This window comes from Calypte anna, chromosome 2 (assembly GCF_003957555.1).
Source record: "Calypte anna isolate BGI_N300 chromosome 2, bCalAnn1_v1.p, whole genome shotgun sequence".
Classification (NCBI taxonomy): domain Eukaryota; kingdom Metazoa; phylum Chordata; class Aves; order Apodiformes; family Trochilidae; genus Calypte; species Calypte anna.
The window spans coordinates 103,342,792-103,359,270 of record NC_044245.1 but is presented as its reverse complement, the minus strand read 5'-3'; the positions used below and the strand labels follow the sequence as shown (position 1 = coordinate 103,359,270).

The following is a 16,479-nucleotide window of genomic DNA, read 5'->3' as shown; positions in this document are numbered from 1 at the left end:
CTTTGAGTAAGCTTCTTTATAATCCTGTTACTGAAAAATAAGCTCTTTTTGTTCAACGTGACAGCAGAGTATGAAATACCTCAAATATACTTAAGATCATGGAAGGGTGCATCACACTAACATGCCACAGAGGATTTCCGAGGTCATTCTGTCTCCCTTACTTTTATAATGGTCACTGTCTTGAAAAGAACTGGTTTGCTTTCAGAAACTGGACCTCTGTCCTTGTATTCCCACTCTAAACAAAGAAGTGTTGTTTTGCCTTTGCAGGGGTTGTGGTCTGGTTCTTTGAAACTTCATCTGTTCAAATTTAGATGCCTAGAAGCTTAGAACCAGTTTCTGATTATATTTGCTGGCTTTGCCATTTATGTCTTTGAACATCCTTTAGCATAACATATTGGAAAGGTGAATAATGGAGCTACAATTTTGTAAATTTTGCAAGTAAATTGTATAAAATAGTTTCTTTTCATGTTCCTTTACTTACATTTAAAGACCAGTATTGGTCTGTCTTTCTTTCTTTCTTTCCTTTTTTACACAGGTGTGTAGTGAGAGCACAAGGGGAAATGGGGAAATTATTTCAAACTTCAAGAGGGGAGATTTAGGCTAAACATTAGAAAGAAATTCTTTACTTTGAGGGGGGTGAGACACTGGTACAGGTTGCCCAAGGAAGTTGTGGCTGTCCCCTCCCTGGAAGTGTTCAAAGCCAGGCTGGATGGGAGCTTTGAGCAACCTGGTCTAGTGGAAGGTGTCCCTGCCCTTGCTGGGGGGCTGCAACCAGGTAATCCTTAAGGTCAACTCCAACCCTGGACATTCTAATTTTTTTCATGATGCTTTCAACATAATCTTACTCCTGCTGAAAAACCCTTCTCAAATGCTCCTGTTTTACATTAATATGCTACAGGTGTGAGCAGTGTTTTATACAAAATTTAAAGGAGGAGGATTTAATTTCTGTTAAAGACGCACCGAAGTGTTTGTATTGGACTTTTAGTTGCTAACCTCCTTCTTTGAAGTTTTTTTTTTTCTGTTTTGGCTAGGATTACCTTCTTCATATAAGTGAAAAATTATGAGTTCTTGACCTGCCTATTTTTCACATCAGTACCAGACCTTGCTGGTGATGTGTTTGTGTTAAAGCCACCACCTATTCTAGGTTGCAGAGAGTAAGTGTTAAGCTCTGCCCTATTTCAACAAATGTCTACTTAATCTCCCAGACTCTCAGATGAAGCAATGTTGAGTACACAAGGCACAAGCCATGTAGCTTTATTCTGCTCTGGATTATCTAAAATACTGCATCATTTTCTCGCCAGATATCTCCAGCAGCCTTTCCTGGTTGTCTTCTATAAATGGAGAATATTCTTGCATCCTCTGATGATTTAAACTTTAAACTTCTGATAAATGTGGTTTTTCCAGTGGAGGACTTTCTAAGCTTCTTCAGGCAAGCCTAGAGGCGTATAGACATAACATAGCTCCCTGGAGATAGGCAGTTGTTCTGTTCATACTTTTCTAGTTTGAATAATAGTCCTTGCACTTTGAAGGAATTTGGATGCTCCTGTCATAAGATGAGTCACACTGACAAGATTTCTTAAACTAGCTGAGGTGCAAACAGGTGAGATACAGTAGTGAGGAGCCATGATGACTTCTGCTGGCTGAAGTGCACTGCATCTGAAGCAAGCTGGCTCTTAGTCAGCCTCCTCAGGTATTTCGGTTGCAGATTCTGTATTTTCAGTTTTTGGGTTAGTTTTGAGAGTTACGCAACTTCAAAATACGGGCATGCCCAGATTAATTTAAATTAAAGAGAAAGGAAAACTGTATTACTACTGCAGCTGGGTTGGTGCCTGAGTTGTTACAACTTGAGTTGCTGCATTTCTGACTCAAATATCAGTAGCAGTGATGTTTTTGCCCCATGTCCTCCAAGTCATTCAGCTTAAGTTAGAAGGAGGGAGTGTGGAAAATTCATTTGAGAGGAAACAATTGAGTTATACCTAGAGTTAACACTAAAACAAGTTGGCCATATTTTTATCTGGAATTTCATTTCATACCAACTGGAGATAAAAATATCCTTTAAAAACCACTGTAACACAGAATGCTGTCAGAAGAGTTTGTGTGTGTGTGTGTGTGTCTGTGTCTGTGTCTGTGCGCACAACAGGATATTGAGGCTGTTGTATGTAACTTTTGTGAGGTTAAATTGTTCTTACACCAAGACTTGTATACAATGTGATAACTGAATTCCATTGCAGTCAGAATTTGCATTTGTTACAGTAGTCATCTTAAGGCCTTGCTCTTGTCTGTGAAAGGCAGAGGCACACACTTCAAAGACAGGCATTAGCTTTCTGTTGAAGTAGATCAAAGGAATTGAAGCACAGGCTCCTTTTCTTCAGTGCAGAGAAATCACAAAAGGCTCACACCATTACAACTTTGCACTGATTCAAGTTGATCAGGCTTTCTATTGAAGAAACCTTACTGAGAGGCTGAAAGTCTTTTGGTCATGGGGGAAAACATCCTTTGTGGCTTTTTTAGATGCGTTTCAGTAATGGAGATGCACAAATGTAGCGTGCAGTTTGTGCAGCACATTTTAGAACTCTATGAACTTAACATATTCAGATTAACTTTCACATTCAGGTTTTGAGGTCAGACTTAAAGTCCTGTGTAATGAGGAAGTGCAACTTCTTGTAGGAGGAGGAGACATAATTTACTTAAATGTCAGTATCTGCATCTTGCAGAAGTGCATTCAACCCAATTCAAGATGAACTATTTGTGTACTCACTTCCTTGCTTTTCTGTTCTTTGCTCCTGTGTCATATTATGCCTGAATCTGGAGCTCAGTACAGGCAGAGCAGTCAGTTTAGCTCTTCTTAATCCTCTTTAATACACCATACCTTCTAATACATTGTTTCTGAAACATTTGAAACTGCAGGGGAGCTTATGCTTATGGACAGTTTTAGCAAAGATGTTGGACTGGCGGCTTCGAGTGAAGAACAAGCAGTGAATTCTACTCCCTGAACTCACTGGGAAATGAGTTCCAGTTAGAGGTGTTTGATTTTGACTGGCCTCTGAGCTACAAAACTTTTTTTTTTTTCTGAGCAGCTGTCTTTGGTTTTCCTCTCATACAAACAAATGTTTATAATTCTGTTGTGTGATTGTGAGCAGCACTGAAGGGGTTTCTGTGTACTTTAGCTTGTGGATCACTAGAGAAAGAAGGATCCTTGGTCTTTTTAGGGTGGTAGGGTGCACACTGCTGGCATACTTGGGATTTGGGAATTGTCTTGGATCTGGAGCTTGTAGTCTATTCTTGTGCTAAAACTCACAGTGCATCCCCAGTAGTTTTTGCTTATTCTCCTGAATCCCATGCATCCTGGAGTACTCCACTTTTTCAGTGGCATGATAGGTATAATATATTAAATCTGTAGATTTAGAGCAAGAACTTTTAAAACAAAAAGAAAACAATCAATGCATTTTCAAATCTTTCAATTCTTCAGCATCTTTACCACTCTGGAAAAAAACTGTGTGGTTTGACCTGTAAAGTGAAACAGCAAAAGAATGTCCATTTATTTTTTCCTTAAGCAAGTCTTTCCTGTACTATCCTAGTATATTCATAGATTTGGAATTAATACTGCTGATTCATTCTGGTATTATACTTACCAGCCAATTAAATCAAAAGTGTAGGAAATAGTTTGCTGGAGCTCTGAGAATCTTTTGTAGTCTACCAGTAGTATGGTACTGAGTACCAGTGAATACTGCAGGTTGCTATAGCTAGAGAAGTTGTTTACAACTTTATCAAGAACTGATAGATTCGGCACTCCAGGCTTTTCTCAGTGATACAGAATTGTTCAGAGTAACACACCAGTAGCATCTGAAATTTGACAATTTACTTACATACAGACTTCCAGAGTCAACACAAGCATTTTATGGTGCTCTAGTGACAATATACAGTTACTGTAGCATTGCTCAGTTGTCAGTGTAGCTGTCTACATTAAAATTTAAGTATGTCCTGATATTAGTTTAAAAACCTTATTGTACTTAGGCTTTTTAGGTAAATATGGGAGTACAAGAGGATAAATGTTGCTTTTTAAAATGAAATTTTAACTTGGTTTTACCCTTTCTTTCCCTAGTATGTTGTGGTGAGCAGTAAAAAGATACTGTTCTACAATGATGAAAAGGACAAGGACCAGTCTAATCCATCCATGGTACTAGATATAGAGTAAGTAAAGTTACTGCTAGTTTTGGATGCAAACTGGCAAAAAAGTATTATGTGTGAAAAAAATCATTAAAAAAATCTAAACTTGGAATATGAATTCCTTAAATAATTTTTAATTTCTTGTACTAGTTAGAAAATGTCTGTTTATCTGTATTTCAGGGTGCCATTAATAGAAGATACTATTTTTTCTTTTTCTAACTATTGCTAAAAGTTAGAGAAAAAGTTAAATACGTAATAGTGTGACACAGTCTGTAGTCACTGGTCTGAATTAATAGAAACAAGGAGCCTTGCTTCATGACAGAAAAGGGTCAGAGACCGTGGAACCTACATATTATGCTGTCACTTTTTATGATTCAGTGTAATGACTGGTTTTTCCAGTTGCTTCATCAGTTGCTTTCTAAAGAAGCCATGATAGTTGTGGGACAGATAGGGAACTGTCTGTATGATTTTAGGTCTCACCCCCTTGCTCCATACCTTTCTGTTCCTGTCTGAGAAAGGATTAGTGTTGATCAAGCTTTTCCAGATGGTTTCTGTTTAGAGTGACAAAATAAATGAATTGTGATCCCTTTACATTGGTTATACATGAGGAAAATCATGACAAATATAACTGAAGCCCATGGCTGATACATGACTGAGTATGATGTTTGAACAGCTGATCAACATTATGGGAACTCATAAAGTAGTAATTGAAAAAAGGTTTTAGAAGTCATGAATAGGTCTATCAGTGACTCACAAATACAGTGGTCTGGAAGGAATCTCGGACTCAGGAAGTGCTTAAACTGCCGACTGCTCATAACCAGGAAGAGGGTTATTTTGTCTTTGAGCTGTTTCTTATTCTCTTTTCATAAACATCTGTTATGGCAACTGTTGAAAACAGGATATTGGGATAGATAGATTTACAGTCTTGACCTGGTGTAAGATGATGTTTGTTCCAATTTTAATAGCATTTTCAACAGCTGGTGCCCCAGATTGTCTTGTATGATTCTCTGGCATTGCTTATTTATCAGCTGACAATATGTTTCTGTTACAACATTTGTGAGTAGTACTAGACTTCACATGGTTACTTCTGTCTGGGTTTATCAACAAGATTCACTAGCAATAATCAGTTAGACTTGCCAGTGTTCTGAGGAAGAACTTGAAAGCCTTTTCCATGGGTAAATTTGCCATGTTGTATCTTGAACCCATTGCAAGATAACCTTCTTTCCATGCTATGAAATGTTTTGGTCTTGGGTATACAAGGTCTACATGGCTCATGATTAATTCCTAAATCATATTGCAGCATTGAAGTATATGGTATTGCTTGCATAAACAAGATTTGTAAGGACTTCAGAGACTTTGATAAAACTCTTAAAAATATAACATAGCCTTTTTGCATTTGCTGATTCACATTTCTTCTAATCTAGTAAACTGTTCCACGTCCGGCCTGTAACTCAAGGAGATGTATATAGAGCTGAAACTGAAGAGATTCCTAAGATATTCCAGGTAAAAAGAAGAGTATTCAAATTTCTATTTATCTCTTGAAAAAGCCTGGCATCTCCTTTGTGAAGTCTGTAAAAACCGGTAGTGGTTCAACAATAACCCAGCAGTGTTCTTTTTCAGATTCTCTATGCTAATGAGGGGGAATGCAGGAAGGATTTGGAGGTAGAACCCGTACAGCCAGCAGAGAAGACAAATTTTCTAAATCACAAAGGCCATGAATTTATTCCAACGTTATACCACTTCCCAGCCAACTGTGAGGCCTGTGCCAAACCTCTTTGGCATGTCTTTAAACCCCCTGCTGCCTTAGAATGTCGAAGATGCCACGTGAAGTGCCATAGAGACCACTTGGATAAAAAAGAGGAATTAATTGCACCATGCAAAGGTATATTCATGGCTTTTTGCATTCTGTGTTCTCTGCATGTTTAGTCACACCGGCTAAACTATTGAAAGCAAATAAAAGCACTTTAGTTTAAAATTTGTGCTCTTCAGTCTTATGATTTTAGATGTGAACAGTTCTATTAAAATAGCAGGCTGAAAACAGTGCTTATGGAGCCTTTGCAAGGCTCTGTAGGGAGGCCTTTGGCAGTATAACTGATGTGGCTCTGCTGAGGTCACCAGGAGTGCAATGGATCCTAGAGGTTTGTGCACAAGTACTGGAAAACTCCTTGGTTCCCAGACCATTCTCTCCCTTGTATGTGGCTCACATCGGGGATAATGCAGTGACTGCATCACCAAGCTGTGCTAAAGACCTTGAAAAGTGGTTCTTCAGCCACTTCACAGACTGGAGTGAAGGTTTCCTCTCTGTGCTCCTCTGGGGTATTTGGGGTATGTACTCTGGGATTCAGCCATAAGGCACCTACACAATTTTCCAGTTTATTAAAACTGCAATTAGTGCAATTTTTCTGATTTCTTGAATATTATTATTAGAGTAAAAAAAATCTCAATGTAGAGCGGCAAATACAGAAAGAAAATTTATTCATAATTTGCCCTGCTGTTTGTTGTCTTCCAAAAATATGCAAACAATTCCAATATGAGTATTTATTTAGGTGCCATTGTTCTTTCCAGTGGTGCACCTGCTATATCATAATTCCTGTTTTCATAATGAGTCCTACTTTTCACTGAATCATTGTCCTTTTTACTTACAGTGAGTTACGATGTAACATCAGCAAGAGATATGTTGTTATTGGCCTCCTGTCAAGATGAACAGAAGAAGTGGGTGACTCATTTAGTGAAGAAGATCCCTAAGACACCACCGTCTACTTTTGTTCGTGCTTCCCCTAGAACTTTGTCTACAAGATCCTCAGCAAATCAGTCATTTCGAAAAGTTGTTAAAAATACTTCTGGAAAAACTAGGTGAGCTACTACAAAAACTATAGGTCTCCAAAAAATAAACATCTCCATTTATAAATATAACTTAGTGTGAAATTGCAAAATAATTCTGTAGGTAAGACTGTTTAACTGCTGGTCTAAATATTTGCTCCAATGCTGAAAGAAGGGACAAAATTCTGCTAAATTCATCAGTTTTTAAGATTTGGAAAGGTACTGTAGAGATGACACATGCCCTGCCCATGCAGGGGAGGGAGCTGTTTGCATTTTTTCCTCTTTAAAGGCATGGCTCAGTAGATACATCAGCAATGACATTTAACTGCAGGGATGATCCACACAGTCATTCATGGATTGACTCATAGAGCTTGCATGAGCTAGAAGTCTTCTGTAAATGAGGTGAAATGAGAAACTTAGAGATTTTCATTGTTGTTCAGCCATTTCTTCTGGTGTGAGGCAGCTTAACTATTCCATTCTTTGTTCCTGCTCGTTCATTCCCTGTCTTCTCCTGTCTCAGCAGTTGTTTCTGTAATCTGTTTGCGACTTCTATTTTGAAAGAATTAAAATACACCTTTTTAATGCTAAGTTACTATTATACTAAGCTGCATTTTAACCTATGTTAGCTTCGTTTATAGTCTCCATGTTCCTTTCCCCCAAAATAACTAATTTGGTCAACAGTATGAAATGGAAGCTATTTTTTCACTAGGGTTCACTAAGAGCCGTCCTAGGTTGCTACCAAAATAAATGTGCTGCAAACATTCCTTGCATGAAGTGCAATAAAAGCAAATTTTTGCCTGCAAAACAACACTGGGTGCATTGTGAAACATCCTCCTGCAGAGGAGAGTAGGCAAAAAAATCTGCAAGATAGGGTGCTGATTTTTGTGTCTCCGTAATTAACACTGAAACATAAGTGATCGTAGTTTTGACATACTTATACATTTAGTGAAGGCCCTCAAGAATACCAACATGCTGTACAAACCATTTTTTAAAGTCTGTTGCAATTTTTTTTCCAATTTTTGCAGAGGTTCTCAGATGAGCTATGCTGCAGTTAATGTAATAAACCTCTTGCTTATAGTGAGGAGGGGAAATTTGCATGTGTTTGCACACACAGAATTAAAAAAAAAGGGGTGAGGTTACTATAGGCAAAACAGCTCTGGTATTCAGATGTCTGATAGCTGTTAACTTTCCAATGGATTGGGTTTTTTCATCCTAACCATGTGATTTCTCTGGTTTCTCATTAACTTTTTTCCAGATGTTTCAGGGCTAATTGGAAAAGTACAGAAGCTTTCATCCATACTTTTTTATCAGAAGAAATCTGTTTTCTTAAATCGATTGATTCTTTTTCACTCTGTTTTAATAGGAGTGTTGGTTTGGGACTGCCTTTAGCAAGAACAAGTTTGCAGCCAATCTCTTACAGAATGAACAGATGTTTCAAAATTTAGTTTAAAATTTGCAGTAGCTCCTAAACAAATGAGTCTGTTTGGAGAGATCAGTTAATTAGTCAATTTCTGTTAGTAATCTTATTCATATTTGTCATGTGAGAGTGTTAGAGAATCACAGAAATACACAAGTAGTGAATGGGAACTTTCAATAAAAAATGAAACACCACCTTTAAAGCTCCATTTTTAAATTTAAGATTCTAAAGATAACAATGAGCCTAGCACCAGAGGAAGAGCTGCACAATGCTGTGCTTTCTCTTGTGTCAGCTCATGCATCACAGATTACCACAGTAAATGTATCTGTTTTCCAGCAGAGAATTAATCCAGGAATGTTTTCACTAAAGAAAAGCCAAAAAACCTGGAAGCGTAACAACAAAAAATCCCCACTCCTAACCCCACAAAACAAAAGCATTTGGTTTTTTGTTGGGTTAGGAAATTGCACTGGTTTGTGGTCCAGAAAGCATCAGATCTGTCTTGTGGAAGGAGGAAGGGTGAAGATGGTGGTCTTGCACTAATGACTGTCAGGTCAGATCAGCTGTTCAGAACATGCATTGCATTTTCTCCATCTGCCCTAGTTTATGGCCTCTGTTCACACCTTTCCATCACCCAGTGTGATCTTCCAGTTTAGCATAAAGAAATAAAGCTATTTTTTTAAGTTATATGACATCTGAGAAATAAATTCCTGACTCATATCTTATCTCTAACTTCTGGAATTTTTCTAACAGACTGTGATGTAAATCATACAGTTAAGATTTGTATTACTCTTCTAGAGCCTAAACCTGTCTGTGAATTTGATGACACAATTGGTATTTGACCTTCAAAGTCTTGATTCTTAATGTTGTTTAATACTGACATAGCTTCTTAGAACATATAATTAATCTACAGCAAACTCTGTTTTAACACTGCATATCATAGGCACTCAGTATGGAGGAAGAAGCATATTGAGCATAAACAATGTAGAGAGGCAAGGAGTATTTGAGGAGCAAGGTACCTGTGTGCTGCCAGCCTGTTGTGCTGCATGGAGATGTGTACAGGAGGAAAGCAGGGAGCCCTCACACCTCCCTGATGCTTGGGAAGCTGCTTGGTTGGCTTTGTTGCCTTTGTGGCACTCTCTGTCCCCATCAGGCAGCTGTTACTGGGTGGATTGGAATAGAGGGGGGCTTGTATGGCACCTGCAGAGCAATTTGAGTGAATAGTGAAAAGATTGAGAGTTACATTAAGCAAATAAGCATTAGAAAAAGTTAGAGAGGAGCTTTCTTTTCAAGCTTTTCTCCTGTGGATGTTTTGGTGACTCTCAGACAAATACAATGTTGGTTGTGTCTATAAACTAGACAGTCATTGATGTGATGCAGTATGGCCAACTTCTGCCCTGATATCACTGCGTATTCCACCCTGTATGTTTAGAAAGGAGAGGCATTGGATTTATTTTAAGAAAGTTCTCTTCTGATGGACCAGGTGTTTAAATAGAGATTATTAAACAAATTTACAATAGCTCTTACGTACTGAACACTTAACTGGTGATTGCACAGTAGGTGAGCTAATCTGTTGCTACTTGAGGAGGGTTTTTCTTTCCTTCCCTGCTCTTCTGGCCTTGGATCCTGGGTAAGTGCTTGAAATGACCCATTTTGGACCCTTCCACGAAGGTCCATAATTCAGTTCCTATACAATCAAAAAAATGTAAACTTCTTTTGTTGAGCTGGTAGTGGAATCGGCCCACTGAGAAATGCAGTGACTGACAAATCTGAGAGCAAGTAAGGAGGAGGGTGCTCACCTGGGGTCAGGAAGGTGATTAAGTTGAAGCACAGCAGACTCTTTCCTTTCATGAGGCAGCACGTTGTTAGATCAGCTTCTCTGAACTGTAGACACTGCACTCTGCAGTTCTCATCCTGACTTCTTAGACTTGGGAGTATGGAGCAGTGATGATTTTTATGGGATACACATATTTAGCTTATACTAAGTGTCTGAAAATTGTTCTCTTGTCAGACAGCGTAGCAGAACTTGATCTTGATGATGGAGTCCTATCATGTAAGAGGCATTCACTGTTATGTCAAATGGATGCAGACTTTAATGCATGCATAAAGACATTTTAGTACATTTCATTTAGGGTCTGATCCACCTTTCTGTGCAGTTGGTAGACAGCACTTCACTAACCTCATGGAGAGACGTGTATCAGACCCATTAAAAGGAGCTTGGCATATAAGTTCATCTTAAGTTCTATTCCTCATGTTATTAACTTGCTGTTAGAAAATATGAATCAGAACTTCATGATGAACTTGCTGGCATTTGCAGTACTGCTTCTAGATTGAAATCTATGCTTCCTACTTTATTGTATAATTCTTTATAGGCATTGTATCCACACAGTTCAGGTGTTTTGTTTTAATATATTTGGACTTGGGCAACTGATCGAGTTAATGCATGTTTAAAACCAACCAAAACTCCTGCGCATCAGATGAGCTCTGGCAACTGCATGTGCGTGCTCTTAGCCCTGTAAAAGGCCTTTTCTTGTCCTGCAAATGAAAGAGGGTCACCTTGCATTTGCCATGAATACACCAATGATTGTTTACTCTTAACTGTTTACTCATAAAGCTGCAGTAATGTTATAATCTGTCTCATCTCTGTGTTCATCCCATGTTGTTTGAAAATAAGAAAAGTTTGTGGAGAATTGTGTAGGTATGATCTTAGTATTGTACCTTGTCAATTGGAAAAATATTCTGTTAACATAATTTTCTTCACTGAAGCTTTTGGCAAGCATGCATTAGTCTTATGAATCTAGTTTTTGTATTTGTTATTAATTGCCTATTTTCTTCTTTGTTCCAGCTAACCACATGTACAGTGCTTAATGGAATCTCATGGGATGCGGTCTGAGAAAGAGGGCTTTTTTTTAACCACACAGAGCAGTGCAGTCAGGCTGTTGTTCCTTTCAACATAACTATCACAGGCTTCAGGGTTAAGATTGCTATTACTGTCTCCTCCTTGCTTTGGCACAAAAGCACACTGAGGGTGTTTAATTGCGGGTTTGCCTAAAGGTAGATTAGATTAATTATTACTATGTAATGCAAGTTAAAGCAAATAAAGCTTAGCTAGGTGTATAAAAAAAGGTGCTGCCTTTTTGGATTAAAAAAAAAAAAAAAGCCTGTCAATCATGATGAAATGCAGCCAACTTTCTTCGTATCAGTGAAAGAAAAGGACTGTTTACCCTGTGAAGGGGATATTTATGTCAAGATGAGCATATGAAACGGAGAGGAGGAAGGTTTCTCAGTGAGAAGGACTGCAATTGCTTTCAAGGCTCAAAGTTGTGCTCTTGAAGACTGCAGAACGAGCTTAAAAATGAAGCCTTATCACTTGAACTTCAGTGCCTTCACTGCAGAGTTCTTAACAGCCTTAATGCTAACCACCCACTATGGAATGGATCAAAGTGTTAAATATTTTACATTATGCTTTACAAAATACTGATTCAGCAGGTTTGTAAAAGGGGGAAAACAAGTAATTGCCTTTAATCTATGCATTTTTGCCAAGCCATACTGAATTATTTTACTATTAGAGGCATTAGAAACTAACAGTACAAAGGGCCACAGAGTTTGGAAGCATATTTGGGGGTACATCATTTCTGTAACTGTATAATGTATTGCCTTGCAATTTTAAATGATAACGTACATTAAGTTAACAAACATATAAGAAATATATGCACTGTTTGAACTGTAAATTATTCTTAGAACACTTTTACTGGGTTTTACATTGTCCTTTTAGTGCCTTAATTTGAGATAATTGTATTATTGCCATGCCAATAAATGTAGAAATCTAAACCTAAACAAAGGAAACCTCTAAAAAACTATTGCATATCAGTGGTTTTTACTTTATTTGGTTTAAGTATTGTAGATACTAGATTCACTTTCTAAATTAAGTTCAAAATCTTTGAATGAGAATTCCTCTTACAAAGAAAGACTGATTTTTCTGGTTCATAAGTCTTGATATGTAGGCAATGCAAAAAAACAAAAACCAAACAAAAACCCAAAACATGTAACACAAAAGCTCCGGGTAATTCAGGAATTTAAGTAAACGCTGTCAGACTCTTGCTTTGTAGCAGGAATACATTCATGGTATGGGCAGTATGGTTTTATTTTATTTTATTTCTTAACCAAATACCTCCTCAGTAATTTATAATGGCTTTGCAGTTGTGTATTAAATAAGAAGCACTGGAAAACTGATTCGTCCTTAGGACGATTTGCATGTTTCAAGTGGTATTGAAAGCCGCACTGATGGATATGTAATAATAAACATATCTGTTATTAATATGGTAATGACTCTGTGCTCATTTAATGAGAAATAAAGTAATTTATGGAAAGACCCTTTTGAAAACGACTGGCATGGTGTTTTCTCCAGATTGCAGCTTGTATGTCTTCCTAAGCATTCAGAGATTTTAACAGCTTCTTACTACAAGGTGCATTTGCCTCAAAATGCTCTGAAACATTTTATACCTAGTCTACATTACTATGTAAATACATTATTATTTTTTCCACTCCCTTATATTCATGGCCTGCTATAGTAACCTTATTTATATTTATTATTCAACCAGTGCCCTGAGTTCGCCTTCTGGTTGGTTGATCCTTTGTGATGCAGGTTTGGAGTTTCAGCAGTCTTACTTATTTGGGGGAGGGAACCCTGATTAAAAGACCAAAAAAGAAAAACCTGAGAGGTGGTTTTTGCTGATAAGGGTTTTGGTGGTTCCCCAGAGGGGAAATAATATAGTAAGATGATTAAATGTATCTTGCTTAAATACATGTATTACTATAGGAAATTTAGAGCAATAGAAAAGGGCTATGGTCAGGTTATCCTTCAGAGCCTGACTGGGCTTTGGATTGCTTTTCTGCTTTCTTTTATGTATAACTGGCTACCTCTAAAAGCTCAAGAAGTGTTGCTTGAATAATTTATTGACTTAAACCAAAAATGAAAGAATATCTTGTAGCTCTGTATTTTAGGAATCTGAAAAATAGTGTAAAAACAGTTCTGAATAGTCAATGACTAGTGGGAAGAGGGAAGGATTGTGGAAAAAATGGATTTGCTCTACAAATTGGTACATACTGTAATTTTACATAGCTTTCAGCATTTCCAGTGCTCAAATTCTGCAGTTCTTTTTAAATGCTGATTTTGCTTGGGAAAGTAGCAGCAGACATAATGAAGTGTAAAATTACATTGACTTGTATGTCTGGGATAAGTTGCAACTGAAATGCTGTAATAATAAAGTCTAGACATGCAAATTACAGTTTGTGTGTTCTTGTATACTGATGTTGGCACTTGTTTACTGTAAGCAAGGTGCCTATCTACAGGAATAGCTACACTTTGAATAACAAATTCAGCCAAAGCTTTCTATTGTTAGGAAAAGTAATGCCTTATGATCTCAACTGTGCAAAAAATTTAAAAAAAAAAATCAGTTTGCTGCTATGTTCACTACAGCTTGACGTTTTCTGGCTGTCGTCTTTTTATTTTATTTAGCTTTTACCTTTGTCACTAAGGATTCCTCTTACAGAAACAGTTTGTTACTCTCATCCAATACAGCGCCAGAGATTAATCAAGAGATGTGTATGGATAAGCTAAGAAGAGGTAGCCTAAATCACCTTGGCTTTGTTCATATTGTTGAAGCTGTAATTTTACACAATTTGGGAAATTAAGAAGTCTAGATTCTTGTTATCAAGTTTTGTTGGTTTGCCTCCACCTCTTTACCATATTCTACTACTGTGTTACGTTAAAAGCTCATTAATGTTGGTAGAATGCCAAAATCTGGTCGTTTTCATTCCCATTTAAAGCCTCCTTATTCCTGCTGAAGGAAAGAGGAAAAGAAAATGCCAAGAATAGCTAACTAGCAAAACAACCTGGGTAATACAAAAAGGATCTGCCACTCCTGCAGGAGCCACCGAGGCTGCAGCCAGAAGCAAGTCAGCAGTCATGCAGTAAGAGGAGGGGCTGCAGGTGCTCAGCTTCCCTCTCAGCTGGTAAACTCTATGGGGAAATTTTTAGGTACTGGTTACCAACATAAAAAAATGCAAAAGAGTTTTGTTCATTCTTCTTCTCCAAATGCACATTCGTGGTTGACCCAGGATGTAAAAAGTTTGAAAACTACTGAAAGGGGGAACAGCTAACACTGAAAGGGGGGAGAATCTGTATGTTACTTTAAACATCTCCTGAATTACTTCATTATTCTGCCATTACATTTCCTATATTATCCGTTACTAGAAATCACACCCTGTTGTATTTTTCACTTTGCAGCTGCTGTGGCCCAGGGATCAAAGAGGGATCAGGGCTTTTGGGTTGGGAGCACCTGGGCTGTGCTGTACATTCAGGGGAGACCTCATCGCTCTCTACAACTACCTGAAAGGAGGGTGTAGCCAGGTGGGGGTTGGTCTCTTTTGCCAGACGACTTTCAACAAGACAAGAGGGCATGGTCTTAAGTTGTGCCAGGGGAAGTTTAGGTTAGATATTAGAATTTCTTTACGGAGAGAGTGATCAAGCATTGGAATGGGCTGCCCAGGGAAGTGGTGGATTCTCCTTGCCTGGAGATATTTAAAAAGAGACTGGATGTGGCACTCAGTGCCATAGTCTAGCAACCGCAACGGTGGTTCAAGGGTTGGACTCAATGATCTCAGAGGTCCCTTCCAACCCAGCCAATTCTATGATTCTACATTGGGCTCCTGTGTCAGCCCTAAGGAGCTATTTCTGCACCAGGCAGCCACAGACACCTCCGTTTGGCCTTGCTCAGCCCCACACAGCATTGGGGAGATAAGGCATGCTAGACTTTTGCTCAAGTTTCTTTTTTTCTGTTTCTTGTCTTCTGGGTGCTCATTTGGAAGGCAGTCAAGGCTTGCAGTGTGGGAAGGTGGAATGCTTACGTGTGTCATGAAAAACAACATTTCCTTTAAATAGTTAAAGCACTATGATGTGGAATTACATTGAAAAATCAGACCTAAAGAACCTAAAGCTAGGATTATTTTAATATGCATGGCAGTTATCTGTAAGACAGAAGTTAATAGTATGATATGATCCTACCTGTGCTGTGAACATACACTCATTAAAATGCTTTCTGTAAAATGTACGTTAATAAATGCACCTGCCATTATATAGGTTAAGAATAACACATCTTCCCCTTGAGAGGAACAAGATATGTAGGTGCAGTATTTTAATTGCTAAGAGTCATTATTTAAATGGAAGACTACTTTCTCTGTTCTATTGCAGGTGTCACAAAGGTGCCTAAAGCATGCCCTGTGAAGGGGCTTGCCTTGCCTCCCCACGCCTTCAGCTGCACCACAGCACCTGCCTGTACTGTCTGAGGGTACACCTACTGCTTCTGCTCCTCAGAACTGAGTACAAGCCTCCTGGAAGCAGATTTGGACTTGTTCTGACCCATCTTCCAGCATTATTAAATCTTGCCAGGCCTGTTGGCCTGCATGCAGTATTGTGCTAGTGAGACAGCCCCAGCTTTGGGATCCAGGCTGGCTCACATCTGGCCAGCTCCAGATGGGAAGCAGCCGTGTTGGCAAAAAGCCACAGAGACACAGCTGAAGCAGGCAGCTCTGCTGTCCCTGTGCCCCTGGAACCTAGCCTGGAGTTCCTTTTGGGCTTTGTCTTTACAAAAAGAAAAAAAAAAAGGCATTTGAAATATATTTAATCTTTCAAATTTTTAATGTTGTCAAGGCAAGCTGTATTTTGTATTTACACGTCAGGTTGCAACCTCTATACTCCGTATGTCAATTTGTGCAAGATTCAAGGAAACCAGCGTCTGTCTACGGATCCCCTCTTTAAGGAAAGACACAAAGGTGTTACACCAGGAAGAGGCCAGCACGAGCTGGGAGGAAAGAGGGAGGCAGTGGTTCTTCACTTCGGGAAGGCTGGTAAGTGTTCTCCTGCAGCTACAAACCTCGATTCTTCTCTTTCAGCACAGCACCCTCTAGTGCCTTTGCTACCTCCCTGGAAACACCCGCCCTGTGACCTCCCGAGACCTGATCCTCTCAGGGTGTGGATGTATTCCCTTCTGCTTCGGAGTGCAGGGTTCGATTTTCAT

At 38.6% G+C, this 16,479-nt stretch overlaps 1 protein-coding gene across 1 annotated transcript in view; it reads left to right on the top strand.

Annotated features, from left to right (window-relative positions):
• Positions 1-12,785, top strand: part of ROCK1 (Rho associated coiled-coil containing protein kinase 1) — an 83,522-nt gene extending 70,737 nt beyond the window's left edge. The window contains 5 exon segments of the mRNA XM_008497595.2: positions 4,103-4,191; positions 5,592-5,670; positions 5,788-6,049; positions 6,813-7,020; positions 11,247-12,785. Of these exon segments, the coding sequence (XP_008495817.2) occupies positions 4,103-4,191; positions 5,592-5,670; positions 5,788-6,049; positions 6,813-7,020; positions 11,247-11,250 (642 nt within the window). The 3' untranslated portion in view covers positions 11,251-12,785.
• Positions 12,786-16,479: the final 3,694 nt, after the last annotated feature.